Below are 19,100 nucleotides of genomic sequence, written 5' to 3'. Positions count from 1 at the left end.
TGTTCAATCTGATGTTTGAAACTATTTTTGTAATATTTTCATTTCCTTAATAATACTTTCTATTTTGTTTGTTTTACGTATTTTTCCTATAGGCTATTTTACACTCAAGCTGAACCTTAAACAAAAAGGAAAAAAGAAATAAAAAATATACATATCTTTAGCTCTGCTTTTTTAAGTGTAATGTAGAAAACAAAACTTCATATTAAACTTTGCTAATTGCTATCGGTGTGTGTATTTACTTTCCGCAGAGATCTGAAAAGATTTTAAAAGTCTCAACTAATTGCCAAAAAACCTAAGAAGAGTCTAAAATTAGCCCTCTAACAAGATCTAAGAAGGTTGTTTCTTCCAAACATAGTACTTGAAGATATACCCCCGTGACTTAAGATAAGTAAAAACCCGAACGGATTGTTGAACAGACCACTTTTTGAAAAGCACATTATTCTAAATATAAGCAGTATGAACACAACTTTCGGCCCATGCACTGTTCAATAGCTTTCACTTCCCATTATGTCTTGAGCTCTTTGACAATTACAAATGACAACTAATCGGTGGGAAGGACAACTGTGATATCTTTTTCAAACACTTGCAACATGGAAATGGGTTTCTTAAGGGAAACGTATTGAGCAAAATTTGAACGAAAAGGACAGGGTATTAAGGCTGGAAACCAGGGCCCGGGTGTTCAAAAGCCAATTAGCGCTAATCCCAAATTAAAAACTAACCAAGGTATTTATTTCTCTACTCCCAAATGCTGTTCAACGTTGATATTCGGCGGAACTTTACATTAGAAGAAGTCAATCTTGAAAAACAAAAATTGGCAAAAGAAACAAAAGTTTACGCTAATTCTTGATTAAGTTAATCGACTTTCGAACAACCCAGATACAAAGCTAAGAACTTTAAGCGTTTTCGAAACGGTCGCTTGTTGTGCGTATGTGGGCGTGTTTCTTATTTTGCAGACATTTTTGTTCTCACATGTGCACAATATCTTCATTTTCCCCAAAAAGCAACGAATAAAAGAGAAAGCCCCCAGGAGGAACGAAGAAATGACTATAAGATATTTGGATACTTTTAGCACCGAGTGACTTTCGCAGCTGTCCTTGAAAAAAAATATATTGCCCTAATTGAATGTTATTCGTCGAAAAGTAAATAGAAATCAAATACATCGAAAACAAGCTGTCAGGTGCTAATTCAATGACGACTGCGACGACAAAGTGGCACCTTGTGAGCCAACTCCTACGGCATTAACAAAGACTTTTACGGTAGTTGTGTTCCGACGAAGGAGGACGCATTGTAGTCGTGTCGTTTTACGAATGTCCCGAATATGTTTCGCGGATATCGATCGTGATGCCTTGCGATCTCAGGGTTTGGACGCCATCTTGGACTGGCTGGCCAACGCCGGGGCACATGACCTCAATCTGATGTGATTGTGAATATGTCATGCCTCGACTTCGGGTTACTATCGCCATGCCGGCATGCTCAAATGAAAGCGGTAAAAACTCCCCATATATCCACGTGCTTTGCAGTTGCACGTGTTGGTTGCTCGACTGTCTTCTTTGTTGTTGTTTTCAAACGTAATTGAAGTTGTGTTAATTTCTTCGAAGTATCATAAGCAAATATGACTAAAGCTACTTATCAGAAAATCAAAAAGCTATGTAGTATAAGAATAGGCACTACAATTCGCCCACGCATGGCAATTCGTGTAGGCAACGATGCCGAGTTGTGATTTGTCAACTAGGCTGCTTTTCACAGGAGATTCAAATTCTCTCTGCGTACTGCCAGAAAGCACCCTACAAGTCCCCCTTTCCCTGAATATTTCCCGGCAATCTGTACAATAAAAAATATTATTTAACTAGACATCGAACGCACTTTGCTAATCTGTGATTACTACTAGTTTTAACTACCTCACAGTTATTTCATCTCTCAAACTATCCTTCAAGATGATTCCACAGTCATAAATGCGCATAAATTACTACGCGTAACCAGCGGAGATAATTAATATTTACAGTAGAAAACAGACAACTTTTTTAAAAGACATGTTTCGGCATGCTTATGCATATGCCATCATCAGTTTAATGAGTTCCTAAGTGTGAACAGTTATAAAGTCAACGGGTAGATGAAAAAATTATTACAACATGACGTAATACAAAAGCGGGTACTATTTACAGCGTGACACCAAACATCAAGGTGTAAACTAAAACGTGAGAAAAACAAGCTTTTTATATAAATAAGATCAAACCGGAACTTAACAAACAATTGAGGCATTACAACACTTTTCTCACGTTCTCACTGTTCACACTTAGGAACTCATTAAACTGATGATGGCATAAGCATGCCGAATACTTGCTACTATTGCGACCTTATGGAATTAATATTTACCTGTAACTTTCAGCTATTGAGGCCAAAATCGACATTTCTTTGACAGAGCAGTTTATAAACATGAAGCTACGCTGACCTATTTTTTCTTCTTCCTTTTGTTGTGAGATCTTAAAACTAAATATATCTCTATAATCATCTCTCTTGGAGACAATTGTCTTTTAGATCGCGCAGCGAGGAATGCTGGTAATACTTTTAGTCAATATATTTTTAAGGATGTATACATGTGCTACTTTTATCAATAAAATAGTGACACTAATTTAGCTGTTCCTGCTTCTCCAAAAAGGCCATAAATCAACATATCGTCAATGTGAGTAGGTTTGAGTGACTTGAGCAAGCTGAAGAAGAGACTTTTTTGGGAACTTTCCACTCAGAACCCGCGATAAAAAACGACAAGGTCCAAAGGTGAAATTTATCGAACTGGCATAAAATTCTTGCGATCTCAAAAGGAATAGGTCACAAAAACGCAACGCTTACGCTTTCATGTGCACTTTGCGTGTGAGCCGAACCTAGGCGAACACAAATTCACTAATGGCAACCTACGGTTGCAACTTGAATCAAAGATAGCGCCGGCATGGCCCGTCCTTGATTACTCAACTCAGCACGGCCGCTAAATAGCCCAGAAGAAACTGGGTACAGATTGACGTCCGTGATGTGACTGCTTTACATCAAGCATATCTTTCATTCTTACTTTGTACTGAATCATGACTTCTTTTAGAAAGACAAAAGATATAATTTTTCTAAGCTACAATCAAGGATTGATTTTAGAAGATGAACTTATCGTTTTACTACTGGGTTGCAGATTTCAATCCAGTCAGAATTTGATTTGAATTTCTCCGTTTTATTTTTATTTTTTTCCGTGTCGGAAAATGGAAACCCGTCACTACCCTGCTAAGTATTGTCTTTGTGCTAAGAGTGTTCTGCGCGTATCTTTGCTAGGTTTCAGCTGGGGTAGTAGAAATGCGTAGATTTTATCCCGTGGACACAGTGCAAGCAATGGCAGCGAAGCCGATTTAACGCGAATGGTGTTTTATTGGATCTTTAAAAAATATATACCCTTATAGAGCTCACGAATGGAACCTAAATAAATGTTTTAGTTAGTGGAGAGAAACCCCTTCTTGTAAGGAGGATTCTTCTATCAACACCAATTAAGAAAGCCACAAAGGTTGCTATTGTAGGTTAACTGCTGCTTCATGCATTACTACTAAATAACCAACAGATATTTTTGAATCCGAAAGAAAAAAAATTCCGGATAAAAGTACTGTGGACGTGTCCTCAAAGACCCAGGGGCAGATAGTGCGGAGACCGGAGCGGGTGAGAAAAATGCAACGAGCAATAAGTACGAAGGAAAAATAAGAGCTCTTATATTATCTTCGTACTTTTGCTAGTCGCGTCTTTTCCCGCCCGCTCCGATTTTGTCCTCGTCCCCTCTATCTGCCCCTGAGTTTCTGAGGATGGTGAGGACGGGGCCTTAGTGGTGACAAAGGACGCTTCTCCCTCTCAATGGGCCAAGAATTAAAAAAAAAAAAACAAACAAAAACAAACAAAAACAATAGGTACGCTTAAGGACTGATCGAATGGAACGGAAATTTTACAGAATATAATTTCGGACATTCGGCATATCTTGCAAAGTGGGCGTTAGGTTTCGGAACAAAAGGAAAATTCCGTCGCATTGGTTCGTTTCTGGTCGCTGTTCACATTTTGGGACAATACTCTTTTATGTGATTGGTTTCGAGAGGCCAACCGGAGAATTCTGCTCTATTCGCCACATGAAATTATATTTAATTCAAGCTTCTGGTTACTTATTTCAAACGTGTACAAAGTTTCTAAATCTAGAGGAAATCATTATTGTCCGCCAAAACTTTGATTGCCAACATAAATCATCAATTCATCGAATCAGATTCACGAATAAATTTCATTGATTGTCTGAGATAATAGCTAATTCATTTTTGGCTCACAAGATAACAATAACGAGAATGAAGTACAAAGGAATGAAGGTGATCATGATATTTGATATTTGATATTCTAAACAGAAAAATCATTTTACCGGATTCAGGGTTATCAGCGTATACTGATGTTAGTTTCTCCACAAAATACTTGAGACGAAAATATTTGGTGTCGTTGTTGAACTCGCAAGTCTTGTCAGCAAGATTGTAGTTGAGGCTTTGACAACCTGGTTGCATGTTACAAGCCATGTAACAAGAAGCCAGACAATTAGCAATGAATGATTGATACGAGTGATCAACAACAGCGAAGCCGTATTCTCACAGGGGTTGATAAGTACATGATTTAGCAGGTGATGCGTGGGTATGGGAAAAGATCAGACAAAGAATGACAGGGAAAGCTGCTATTGTTTTAGTGTTTCTTCGAAAAGCACATTGTTATTCTTTCGAAGAAATAAGAGAGCCAACTCTGTTCCATAAAACTTTAACAGGCGAAAAATTAACTTATTCGTGTAATACATACGGCTGGATATTGGCCAAGTTCTCATTTTTAGTGTGTACAAACCGAGACGAAGTCGAGGTCCACAAACACGCAAAAAAAGAAAGAGGGCAATATCCAGCCATCTTGACCGAATAAGCTTGGTCAATAAAGGATTTATTATATTGGATGAAACACCAAAAAATGATTTTTGATCTTGGGGGACCACACTTGGTCCCCAAGCGAGTAATCCCAAGCGGGCAGTATAGCTCCATCTTGCCCGCTCTGGTAGCAAATCACAGCGCAAGATTTGGTTCATTATGCCCGCTCACGGAGTTAGTCATATAATAATGTAACGTTTAATAGCGACCGTGCCTTATCCTCAGCAACTAATAAGTGCAATAATACGTGTGCCTATTGTGGCGTTGTGCTCGCAGGTTTCGAATTAGCCTTAGCATGTAAGCTTTCTCCAGCTTGAGAACTTTTGGCAAGGTTAGGGTTAGGGTTAGGGTTAGGGTCTGAACGCAAATTTTGTGAACTTTGTGATATTCTTCTTCAATTTTGGGAGGTCATTGGTTGACGAATCTTGAGGCGTCTCATTTTCAGGCAAGCGAAGAAACTTTGTCCATGTTGCCACGCCTCAACCAAATGTCTTACTGGTATGCCACGAGAAACATTGTCAGCTACGTTCATCTCTCCAGGAACATGTTTCCAATGGGTGGGGTCTGTTTTGGTTTGGATCTCACCGACTCTGACTGATACAAAAGATTTAAACTTCTTAGCCTCACTACTGATCCATGCTAAAACTATCTTGCTATCCAGGATAAGAGTAACTTTCTCAAATTGGAAACGGGATCCGTCCACAATCATATGGTCTTACACAGTCGGAAGACTGCACCCTGAGGCTTCAGGCCAGGTGTAGTCAATTTCTTCAGGTGTGCAACTGTGCACTTCTAAATACAAAAGGCTGTCATATAGGGATATTTTCCACACACATGTGGAAAAATAAACGCTTCTATTTGCGCATCGTTATTGTTAATGGACAGGTGGTAAAGATATGCAAGAAACGAGTTGAAATAAACCAAGTCAGTTGTAAGCGCTGTTGGTCACTTTAGTCAATGTAATTGCTGATAAAGTCTGAAGACTTAAATCAATGGACAATTTTTCGGTTAAGTGTACAATTTTTTTCTCTCTACCTGGAATAAAGTAAAAAGTAGTATTCCTTTCCAAGTTTCCTACTTCAGAAAATCACAACTTAAAAAATTACGTGTTAGTACATTAGTGCCAGGTACAGAACGATTCACAAATTTTGTGACAAATGGAATTTTTTTGCACAATTATTATTATTATTATTATTATTATTATTATTATTATTATTATTATTATTATTATTATTATTATTATTTTTAATATTATTAGTTTATAGGCAGTAGGTAAAGGAATGTGTTTGTAAATAGTAGTGTTCTAGGTGTTTTTGTATGTAGGTTACTTTTGGTTCGTAAGTCTGTGCGTATTTTTGTACTGTTTATAACAACAACAAAAAAAAGGAAGAGACAGGAAACAGCGGTTTTGCAAGGAGTCAATGAAACAAAAAGGTATTAGGAGTGGCATGGAACTGTCACACAGACATGTTTACCCTTAGAAAGGTAAAACCTGAGTTACTACTCTCCTCAGAACCGACTGAATCCTTTCCAAGAGAAAGATCCTCAGCCAGGAGCTACGATCCAATTGTCTTTTTACCCGCATTTCTTATCAGAACCAAGATAATAAGCCTACAGGAGCTGTGTGAAAAGAGCGTCGATTGGGACATGAAATTACCCTCGGAAACTCAAGAATAACGGACCAACTTGCTTCAAGAAATGATGAGCCTCAATGGCACATGCTTCGAGAGATGTCTGACACCACCTGATGCAGTTGGCCGCCCTGTACTCTGCGTTTTTCTGATGACTCTGAGGACGCATTCTGTTGCTGCGAATATGCACGATGGCAGCTGTCAAGTGGAGAGTACGACGTACAATTCATTGCAGCAAAATCAAGGGATCTAGCTCAAAAATGGGTAAATATCCTTCAAAAGGACAAAAACATTGTTTCCACTAGAAATTGTGGAAAATTTCAAAGGGTCCCCATAACATTGAGACTAATTCAATATTTTTATATGGAAAGGGTTCATGAAAATTTCCATCTACCTTGTAACATAGAGACTAGTTCAAACATTCTATACCGAAAGGTTCCATGGAAATTTCCATGCACCCTGTAACATTAATTAGATTAACTCAAAAATTCTTGTCCAAAAAGGTACATGGAAATTTCCGTGTAGACATGTAGCCCGTACCATTGAGACTAACTCAAAAATTATACACCAAAAGGGTACATAAAAATTTCCATGGACCTTGTAACATTGAGACCAATTAAAAATTTCTTGTCCAAACGGGTACATGGAAATTTCCATGTACCTTGTAAGATTGAGACTACTGCAAACATCCTATACCGAATGGTTCCATGGACATTTCAATGTACCCTGTAACATTGAGAATAATTCAAAAATTCTTGTCCAAAAGGGTACATGGAAATTTCCATGTAGTACATGTAACCCATAACATTGAGAACAATTCAAAAATTCTATACCCAAAGGGTCCATGGAAATTTCCATGTACCCTGTAACATTATTAAGTTTAATCATGTAACAATTACAATCCTTATTGCCATATAAGACAATATTTCCAACACAGTCTGTTCCCTCCTTGTCACTGTCTGATTGTGGTTTACATTTGTGGACAAGGGTTGTGATTTCCTTCTTGAGTGCATTAACAGGACTTTGTTTCTAATACATGTAAATGCTGAGTATTCACTATAAATTCAAGAGATGGCTTTAGACAGGAAGAAACTGAAAAATGTATAAGAGAAGAAAATAAGCATGTTGATTGTCAGAGACCTAGCTCACTCTGATGACATTTTAACTCTTACAGCTGGTACATGTATATTTACAGTTTCTATAATTTGTTCAAGAACAAAACTACTGAGTTCTTTATAGAGAAACAAAGTGCTTCCTGTTCTTCAATAGCTGTTTATAGCATGCAGCATTTATAAACATCACAGAGGCAGGAAGGAATATAAGTCTTTGATAAGACCAAGAGTTGTTTTATTAATGAATTTGACACTAAATAACTTTTGACAAAATAATTATTAGCTTTATCCATAAACATGTACATCTCACACGCTATGGAGGCGGCTACTCAGGGAAAAATAATGTATGTGTATTTTTTGGGGCTGGCTTGGCAAGGAAAGCAATTTTCCCCGGCTACATAAATTTTTTCTCCGTCTACTTCAAATTTTCGGGAGAACCCTGAGCAACTCCAGCTCCATCAACCGTGAGCTTTTAATTTCCTGGTGCAAGTATTCTCTTGAGTTAAAAGTTTTGTCCCTGGTCAATTTCACATGCAAATTTGCCTAGAAAATTCTGAAAACAAGATCCTAATTGTGCGTGTGTGAGTAGTTGCCGCTCAATTTCCAACAGAAAGTCTGGAAAATTTTGATCATGACTATGAAACAGAAAGCTTCAACTAAAGTCGAAATAGAAATCATTTCCGTTTCTCCATTTGCCATTTTAATAACCTTAAAGCCCGGTTACCACTTGTGCGGTAAGCAGCAGCAAGAGTGTTATGCAACGTTCACACATGTTCCATTTACAATAATGGCATAGTGAATTTACAAAAATATTAGTGGTTTTGTTCCACTGTTATACATGGAAATTTCCATGTATTTACAATTGGCATGGTGAAATTACAAGAATGTAAGTGCTTTCCAGTCTTATACATGGAAATTTCTATGTAATTTTCCATTTTCCGTTTTCAATAATGGCATGGTGAAATTACGAAAATATTAGTGGTTTTGTTCCAGCCTTATACATGGAAATTTCCATGGATTAACAATTGGCATGGTGAGAATACAAGAATATTAACGCTTTTGTTCCAGCCCTATACATGGAAATTTCCAAGGACTTACTAGTGATATACACCTACCTGTAGCAAAATTGTAAGATAACAAATAGTTTTGATCCAGCCTTGCACATGGAAATTTCCATGGATTTACAATTGGCGTGGTAAGATTACAAGAATATAAATGGTTTTGTTCCAGCCTTATACAAGGAAATTGCCATGTAATTTTCCATGTTCCATTAACAATAATGGCATTGTGAATTTACAACAATATTAGTAGTTTTGTTCCAGTCTTATACATGGAAATTTCCATGCATTTCTAATTGGCATGGTAAAATTACAAGAATATAAATAGTTTTGTTCCATTTGCTTTGAGTGAGTTATTCAAAGGTCAGCATAAAATAAATTACATTGTTTCTGTCTTACGTAAGATTTTTTTTGGACAATATTACAATGTTTATTGCAAATATTTGCCAGAAATTTTGGAAGTGGCAAAAAAACGTTTCGTAGATTGCTTTTTTTGCCAAATTTTCTGTACTTCAGAAAATTTCAAGTTAAAAAATTACTTGTTTAATTTTCTGTTTGTATTTTGATGTTCACTTTTGCTCGAAAGCAAGCTATATTGGGAAGAACTCCATTAATTCCTTCTGCAGTTCCGCAGATACAATTTGCCTATGATTATCAAATAATTTAGTGTGGGGAATATTCAGGAGGAATCAATCAAAGTATAACATCTTGTAGGTTGAGACTTAACCGTTGACTTGTTACCTGAAATATATATAGTTCGAAGGCTTTCCAAAACTTATTTTAACGAGGACAATGAAACAGAAGATGGTATAAAGTTTCCTTCTCATGGTTGCAGAAAATGCAATTTTTTGTCGTCAATGTAATCGATCTTATACAATTTATCAATAGTGTTCAAAATTGTATTTAGGACTTTAAATTAAAATGCCCTTAGGTAAGGCTCACAAGTTACAGTATGTGAAAGATAAGACTTTTCAAGTAGATCTTTAGTGACATTAAATTCCCGTTGGAAGTTTATACTATTGTTTGGAAGGCGAGCACAGCGCCAACTAACAGGGTGTAATAGTGTTTTGATTTTGCTTTAGATACATCAAATACGCATTCATAATGTTTGAAATTGGGATTTCTCAATTTGGGAGGTACAGAATTGCGTAATCCGGTCCACGTTAAAATGTTACTTTTGTCTATTAGTGAAGTGATCCTATTAAAAGAAGTTAAATTACATCAAAGTGAAGATCGTTAACACAGATGATACCAGCTCTAAAATACTGCCTATAATAAACAGGAAGCCACCATTTCTCCTTAAAATATATTAAAGATACGATTTCCATGTGTCTTTACTAGGGGTGGAAATTCTCTTCATCCAACCAAGTCTTAAGGCCTCAATCTAGGAGTATAAATGTATCATTCTTAAGCCGCCTTCTCTATAATCGTTTATTGTCGACAATCTTCTCACTTTATTGACACCCTTCCATAAAAACTTGAACAGTAGCCGATTTACTTCCTTGATAATATATGTGGGTGTAGGTAATAGCAAAGAAATATACATGAGCTTTGACAAGAAAATTGAAAGTCCTCTTGATGACCAGATATTTATATATATATTTTTTAATTTTTACAATTGTCTCTCTAAATTTTTTTTCGTAGAGCAGAGTATTGTCATATGTAAAGAAAACCCCTAACGCTTCTATTGATTTGTTCGGCCATTTGATGCCAAGTGGTTTGCTGTCGCTTTTCTTTAGTGAGCCAAGCCATAACACCTCTTTTTTTTAATTATTTAACAATTAGACCCGTGGCCCACAAGGGATACGGGTCAATAGCCCATGAGGCGAAGCCGAATGGCCTATTGACCCGTGGCCCTTAAGGAACCCGTGGCCCTTGTTTTAGTATCACCCAACTAGTCGGACAGAAAAGGTAATAATAAAGTTAGCATATGCAAGTTAAAGAAAATTTATTTGGGAATAAAACGAAAGAAAGCGTCACGCTTTTCGCTAATCGAGGAATATTAATAAGCACGGGACCTCTGTAGTCTTGGTATTCTTGTTTAGATCAGTAGCTTTCGAAAGAACGCCATTTCATTCATTTCAACCATTTGCTTGTCATAAGCTTGAACAAGAGAGAGAATGGTGGTATTGTCTGCACTGTATACCGTTCCCCTTCTCTGTGCATCGTTTCCTTCGACTGCAAGTGGTTAACCTGTGGTCTCTCCCAGCTCTTTTTAGACAGCTGAAACAGGCGTGGTCTGCTTGCGCGACATTGATACGTTCTTCAAGATTTAAGGCCAAAACTTTCTGACAATTCTCAGTGCAGTGTGTTTGGGTTTTGCGGATCCAACATCTGTGGCTGCCACTCTTGTTTTCGTTCCCACGTCACTACGTACTAAATCACAAAATTGGGCACCATCGCCATCACGAATTGGTCAGAACTTCACGATGTCTTGCGCTATTGTATCGGAAACAAATCTCGGGTCACCGTAAATGGAGTCTAAGTACTCCCACGCCGCATCGTAATCTGACCCAATCCCTTTTATAAGATCGAGTGGTTTCCCTCTAGCTTGCAGGCAGGTGCGAAGAAATCTGATTGCATCCCGCTTGCTATACCTAGCTTCAATTGCGTGCTTGAAATCTGATCGGAATCTTGCGTACTCTCTAACATCTCCTGAATACTTTGGCATTTTGGGTTTTTCCTATTTGAAACTACAAGTTTCGTTCTTAATTACTTCAAAGCTCTCAGTACTCTCTTTATCTGGTTTCGTTAATTATAGGGACGTTGTTTAGTTAGACGAATTATAGCAACACTATCGCTTTTTGTAATTCTACTTTAAATTAGCTCCCAACTAATTGTATCTTCATTACTGTTTTCAATGTCATTGCCTTGACATTCCTCAACTCGATGGCCCCTAGGTAATGCTTCCGTACTTTCTAAATACAGTTTTGTGCCAGTCTACTTATACCGCATTCACACCAAAGCTGAAACACTTTTAAAAACTGTTTAGTTAAGCATGGTTTAAAATTGTTTTCTTCAAACAAGTTACTACCTGACATAATGTAGACTCCCAATTCAACACAATGAAGACACACATTAGAACTTACATGAACCCTACTTAAAATTCAGTCTTTCAGCGTTCCGTTGGTCATTTTTATTTTGTTAAATCTGGTTTAATTGAACGTGTTTAGTTGGTGTGAATTGGGTATGAACAACATATTTTGGATTTCCTCTATAGCTATCCATGCTTCTTGTTCCTCAAACTCTTTGTCATCTACAATCATCTTTGTAATGTACGCATGCTTCTCTATTAGCTTCTCACATGCCTCTTGAACTTTAGAGAGGATGTGCCATACGTCCTTTCCCGGGGGATTACTTTCTATCAGGTGGCGAAGTGACTTTCCCGCTCTCGTCAGTGCTCCCTTGGCTTCCCTTCTCTTCCCTTCCCTTCTTCGGTTTATTTTCGTCTCTTTCAGCAGCTGTTCAGCCACTGTGTCTTTGTACTCATTCAGTCGGGTTAGTTCAGGAAATCGAATTCTGTGTTCCATTGAACAATAGACAAAACACGCCAATACGGAGAAAGAGCCGTGTTTAATTTAACAAGACAATTGGATCCAAAATACAAAAACTATACGTTGACAAACGTCCTTTAAAAGGTTCAATCGAAACAGAAAATTAACGCAAATAAACTTAAAAATCAACTGAAAGCTTACTTCTTGAGTAGTTTGTCTCCTTAATTGACATACACTGTGGAAAATGGTCTGGTAAAACTTTATTGAATAACTGAATAGCAGTTACAATAACTGGTTAGCAAACATGTTGAACAACTGGTTAGCTTGGCTGTTTCTGCACAACCTTTAGCAGATTACGCGACTTAAATCGAATGCTCTGCGAGGATTGCGTCAATTGCGAGAATTGTAAAGGAACACCATACATTGCTTTGTATTTTAAAGCTTTTTATTAGTATTGTTGATTAATTATCTTTAAAAAATGCGTGGTTACCCCCACTTTTCTTTTTGGATTTTAATAACAGTTGTTGAAATCTGCTTTTCCCTCATATCCATACAACCGCGCAAAAATACCTTTGAATTAGTAGCACCGCCCTTAAGGGCCCACAGACGGATTTTTCTCGCGTTGCTAAGGCAGTGAAATGTTACTTCCGGTGACTGACGTAATCATATCGTGAGCTTACCAGAAAACCCACGCCCAACCAAAATTCTCCACTCAAACAGTTGATTGCATGGAAGGTTTTTCCTCGCCCTTGCTCGCAGTCTTTCTTAGATCAAAGGCGCATGCGTAAACGAACTGACTTCCGGTTGGAGAAAAAGCTAAATTTCCGGCGGTCTTTAAATTGAATTAATTTTTTTTCATATTGCACGTTTCACCCCCAAATACCAAGTATAGCTGAGCATTAATTTGTTCAAGTCTTTTTTTTTTTTGAAAATGATATTGGTATTTCAGTATCGTTTATCTCTTCAAACAGAACATTTTTCAAAATAAAAAGAAAACCACACTTGGCTGCATACAAAAACGAACACAAATTATCAAATCACTAATTAAATACCCTGATAATATACATGAAAAAAAATTCAATCTGATTGGCTGAGAGAAGTGCAGCTTTTCGGTAAAACAGTGCAGAAAAGAGGTAATTAAATGCAAAAAAGGTAAAAAAAGTAAGCATTCAGATTGATCAATGAACAAAGAAGTTCACAGATAGCCAATCAAATGCGAGCCCTAGATGGCGCATGTTGAATTGACAAATGGCGGACAGATTTGGCGAAGCTTGGCGAGAACGCGAGAGTAGCAATGTTTTCATTAAATGTTGGAATGAAACTGCAAAACAAAGCCTACAAAGGAAGGCATAAACAACTAGATAATGAAAGCTTTGAAGCGGTCGCCCTCAAGAAAATTGTCGGTAGGATTTTTAAGCCATAGTTCTAAGAAAGACGAACAAGACTGGCAAGACTACGAGCCAGCTGACATTTTCGTGTAATGTTAAGGGCCAAAACATTTTTCATGTACATTATCAATAAGTAATCACATGATTTTTCTTTTGCAATTTGGAATAAATAAGCACTTGTAAAAACAAATTGTTCTCACTCTACGGGCTCGTGCAAGTTTGGGCGTCTTTGAAAAAAATTGCTCCTGCTTATTTATTCCAAATTGCACTTGAAATCATGCGATTAACTATACAAATTGTGTAGCATGTAGACAAATTTAGAGTTTTCTATTATTGGTCACGTGACTATGGGCGTGGTATGATGACGTCATATTTAGGGTCATTGGTTTACAAAAGTTGGAAACTGACAAAAATAATGCCAAATTCTCTCAAATTACTTAACCATTACATCCTTAGCAACGCACCCCATAAAACACGTCAATAGGCCCTTAACCTGACTCATAAAAACAAAACTGAATGTTCCGCGACACAGAGGTTTTGCTGTACTGGGCCAAAAATTAATTCATATACTTGGCAAAGACATTAGCGCATGATTTTCCCGCTTTTTTTTCCGGTACGTAATTAGATTAAATCATACAGGTGCCACAGGCGTAAATCTTGACTAGAAGACAGATGAAGTGGATTTGGAAAATTTCTGAAGACAATCTCGCTGGAATTGGGACCATATCCGGGAATGGTGTATGATGAATTTATCCCCGCATGAGGCAGAATGACAGTGTTTGATGTGTTTGTTATGCCGACATGTATGTTTTGCGACTCCGAGTTACATCCCCATTTGCTCGATTTATCGTTCCGATTAATGTTACAGTTCACCAATCCACTGAGGTGAATGAGTTTGACAGCATCAACAGAGCCACCGACTTCAACCTCAAAGCGGCAAAAATGGTCATCTCTTGCGCCAAAACACACTGCAGCTGAATTCAACTTTCGCCAAGGACGTTCTGTGACAAAATGGGTAAAGTTTTAAAAGAAGAAAACATTTGGTCAGTAAAAGCTGGTATGAATTGTAAAATAAGCTGGCTTGAACACACACTATTGATTAATATCGTACAATAAGAATGCTTGTTTGCTTTTTATTTTATTTGTTTGAGCAGGTTGAAGTTTTGGCAGCTATTCAGCTGATGTGGACCGCTATACCCACCCACCCACACACTCATAAAGGACAGCCACAAGACCGGGAACTTCATCCCCTTTTCTTCTCGAATAATGTGCGGGTTCTTTAACGTCCCATAGAGAACTTATGAACATTTTGGATTTTTGTGAGACGGGGCGTACGGTTTATATTCCTTATCCGAAAAGACTTGAAGGTCTAACCATTTGCGGGTGTCATTACAAAAGGTAGCACTTTCTGCTCAGTTATTTTAAGATCCTGAGTGTTAGTCCGGCCAGAGTCGAACTCTCGACCTCCCGCATGGCAGTCTTCTGATCGTTTGCCTTACGTTGTGTCACTTCGGTTCTGGATCGTGACGCTTCGAATTCTTACTTCTGAACTTCTTCAGGCGATAAGGCCGATTATGTAATATGCTTAATAATGCACGCATTTTGACTGGTCCTCACAGTGATCTATTAGTGGACAGATGAACAGCTGTCGTCATAGAGCGAAGGAAGCTATGTCCTCATAAGACTTCACACTTGTAGCATCAATAGGGATAATGGTTTCGAAATTCCAGAAGTGTGGATAACACGACAGGCGATCGATACGTGAACGAGGGAACCATTTTGAATGAGACCTCAGGAAATTACTCAACGGAATAATAAGCCTGCATTCCACCAATCACAGCCCACCTCCGTGATACAAAGAGTAGGCCGTAACCAGTCGAGACGGTCGAAACGTCGTTACCGGCTACAACTCAAGCGTACACATCGTGAAAGAAATGATTACACTTGTCTTATTATTAATTTACACAAGTATTGATTAATCGTATTTTCTTACTTAAAACGAGAGAAATTGTTGCTCAGAGTTGTTTACATAGCAATCGTGAACAATCAAAAATAAAGATTCACTTCTGATCACTTCGGTAAAATAGGAAACATTACTTCACAACCGGCTTTACAGTTAGTTTATCTTTCCTTCCCCTGTTGGCAAAGTTCTCTTGAGGCTTATGCTGCTCGTTTCGATTTTAGTTCTTCACTCGCCGAGAATTAGCACACAATGCAAAGTTTAAAAAAATCCTGCTGCTTTTGCTTCCTAAGCAAATGAACTGTAATTTAAAAGAGTCAGTGAAGATCTCAATTTTATGAACGAAAGATTTCAATGGATGCCATCGATTAGCAAGCGCATCGTTCTGGCTGAACGTAATCATCAAACATATTCGGAGTTTCAATGGGAAAGAAAACGACTTAAAATACCACAAACGGGTGCAACGAATGAGTTTAAAGCGGTTTCAAACCGTCGTGTCGTCTTTCGCAATCTTATCATCGCCTTCAATTTGGTAGGAAGAGTCTTCAAGGAAATAAGAAAATAATCGATGACAAGAAAAAATGTTGGCGATGACTGTTCGTGTACGCGCATGGCAAATGTCAATATCCCTTAAATGTCCCTTAAGTAAATCATTTCATGTCCTTGGAGTTCCGGAACATAGCAGAGGTATCCTAGTGTTTGATTGGTAAGAAGAGTCTTGAAGGAAGTATAGAAAAATGAGCGATGACTGTTGTACGTACACGATGCCGTTGTTTGTGGGCTAGCGTAAAGGATAGCAGTGTTTTTTTCATCGCCTATTTCACAGCGTAAAATAGTACGGTGTTTTCGCAAAGTGTATGGGTGGAGCAATGGCCACGAAACAAGAGATCATTATGGGTTCACGGAGGAAAAATAATCGTGCTCCCAAGCGTAAAGCGTTTTAGGTCATTTAGTACACTTCTTTACCGTTATCTGCGAATTGCCGGTTTTCACTGTCACACCATCATCAAAACCATTCAACAAATAAAGTCAAAAATCAAAGAGATAAAAGAAGATGAATATTCAAATAGCCTCGCAAAGGTTCAGGTCTGTGCGATTTTTCGTGCGAGAGATATTCGAAGAATTGTTTACTCAAATTTATAAGGATTTGTATGGAGACGCCATGTTTGTGTCCCTCTCAGGGACACAAATATGGCGGCCGGAAGCTAACAAAAACATCTGTCTTCGAGTTTTGCTATAAAAAGCCAGTAGTCGTCTTCTGAGGGCTCATAAACATCTATATGAGTACTTATTCTCATACAAGGACTGTTCAGATTGCAAAATCTCAGCGGATAAGTCACATTTTTAACCTACGTGATAGCATTCTCGACCGCAATTTTAATATCGTGTCACGCAAAAGCCTAGAAATTCAACCTTGCTTTACCACGAGACGAAAAACCCTATTTAAACTGAAAATTTGTGAAAAGACAAGTCTTCAGCTGTTCTAATAACTAACTAAACTAAAATCTCAAAAGGATTGATAATTCCTTATTTTTTAGTTTTGATGACGTCACGTGAAAACCAAGAATTAGGCCCCGTCCACACAGATCCGGAAATTTTTGTATCCGCAATTTTGTTTTTGGAAATTTTTCGAAATCGGAATTGCTCGAAATCGGAAATTTTCGAATGAGGTCTCCAGAGTGCAATTTTTTGAATACGCTGCGAGTTCAAATACGTGCGGACAGTGGTATCCGCAAATTTTTGAATGCACTGGATCCACTCTTTCCTTTATGAGATAAATCAACACGGCGCAACCGGTCCTTAGACCTTGAAAGACTCTCACGTACATCGTGTCTTAATGTGCGGGCTGTCTTACACTCGTTGAATGCGGATTCTATACTCAATGCAATGAGAAGATTCATCAGCATACGAGGCTGTCCGATTGAGATGCGAACCGATAACGGAACGAATTTTACAAGAGCTGACAAGGAGTTTCGTGATGCCGTTGAACGGTGGAACCATCACAAAATCAGTAACTTTTGTGCACAGAAGGAAATTAAGTGGAAGTTCAACTCACCAGCGGCGAGCCATGAGGGCGGCGTTTGAGAGAGAATGATCCAAAATGCAAAGCAAGTGTTAAAGTCTATTTTAAAAGAGCAAATTGTCACAGACGAGATTCTTTCCACTGTAATGGCAGAAGTTGTCAACATCATTAATAGCCGTCCTGTAACGCGTAACAGCAACAGTGTTCGACAAGATCGACCAAGAACTCCCAATCATTTGCTACGTTTGTGCCCAACGTCAAGTTTTCAATAAAACAGACCTTCATTGTAGACGCGCATGGAGACAGGCCCAGAATCTGAGTAGTATATTCTGGAGACGATGGACCAAAGAGTATCTACCCACTCTTATGGAAAGATCGAGATGGAGGACGCCTAGGGAGAATGTCAAGGGAGGGACTGGGACTGGCATGAATGTAGCTTAGACGTGTCTGTGAGAGCTCCGCTCGTTTTTCTACCTGAAGTATTGGATATAATTCGCCTATGGGTGATTTTCATTCGCTCGGAAAGCGGAAATCTATACCAAGGAACAGCTCTAGTTCTTCGGAGTCTAAGTCGCCTTTAGATAAACGACAACGTGAAACAGATAACCTTGAGAGTCAAAACGAGCAGAGAGAAGTGTTTGAGGAGAAGCCACGTGGCGAAGACGAAGTCAACCCTGTAGCGTTAAATATCGATATGGATATGGATATCACGTCAAAATTAGACCAAATATTGGCCAAGCTTGCTAAATTGGATGCTATTGAAGCTTCCCTGAATGAATTTCGCCAAAAGATGATCAAAGTTGAGAGCGACGTTAGTAGACTGAAGGAAGGAGCGGGAGAGGCGAAGAAAAGATTAGACGAGATGGATGATGGCCTGCAGTGGCTTAATACTGAAGTTAACGACATTCAAGGTAGGATTAAGGATCTAGAACGTTCAAAGGAGGACCTGCACACGAAACAATTATACGCGGAGTCGTATAGTCGCAGAGAAAATTTGAAGTTCTTTGGAATTGAAGAAAGAGAAACAAAAGCAGATTCAGAAGACGGTGAGAAAGTGAACACGTGTGATTTTCTTATTGATTTCTTGGAAAATGACTTTTCCAAGAAATCAATAAGAAAATAAACCGGCTGAGCAAATAGCTCTGCAAAGAGTTCATCGCCTTGGAAAACCTGTGGCAGGAAAGATAAGACCTATAATTGCGAGATTCTTACGATATCCCGACAGAGAGAAAGTTTTGAGTGCGTCTTTCGGCCTTAATCGTGCGTCAGAGATAAAAGTTCTGGAGGACTTTCCGAAGGAAATAATTGAACGAAGGAGAAAACAAATGCCCAAATTGAAGGAGGCGAAAAAGAAAGGACTAAAAGTTGCTTTTAGCAAAGCTGAACCTGATAATTTCTTTATAAACGGAAAAGTTGCTCCTATGTAAATATTGTTGTTAGTCTCTTTTCGCCTTTCGCTATTTTTCAATGCTCATTAGGAAC

The 19,100-nt window shown here is 38.2% G+C and overlaps 2 protein-coding genes across 2 annotated transcripts in view; both read left to right on the top strand.

Moving 5' to 3' along the window:
• The window catches only part of LOC138011857 (uncharacterized), a 330,121-nt gene that overhangs the window by 182,013 nt on the left and 129,008 nt on the right, over positions 1-19,100 (top strand). The window lies entirely within an intron of this gene.
• On the top strand, positions 18,118-18,741 carry LOC138010122 (chromosome partition protein Smc-like). The gene has a single exon (XM_068857077.1). The coding sequence runs from the start codon at positions 18,118-18,120 to the stop codon at positions 18,739-18,741; it is 624 nt and encodes a 207-aa protein (XP_068713178.1).

Source organism: Montipora foliosa, chromosome 7 (genome assembly GCF_036669935.1).
Source record: "Montipora foliosa isolate CH-2021 chromosome 7, ASM3666993v2, whole genome shotgun sequence".
Taxonomy (NCBI): domain Eukaryota; kingdom Metazoa; phylum Cnidaria; class Anthozoa; order Scleractinia; family Acroporidae; genus Montipora; species Montipora foliosa.
The sequence above is the reverse complement of the archived record's forward strand: the minus strand, read 5'-3'. Positions and strand labels throughout refer to the sequence as shown.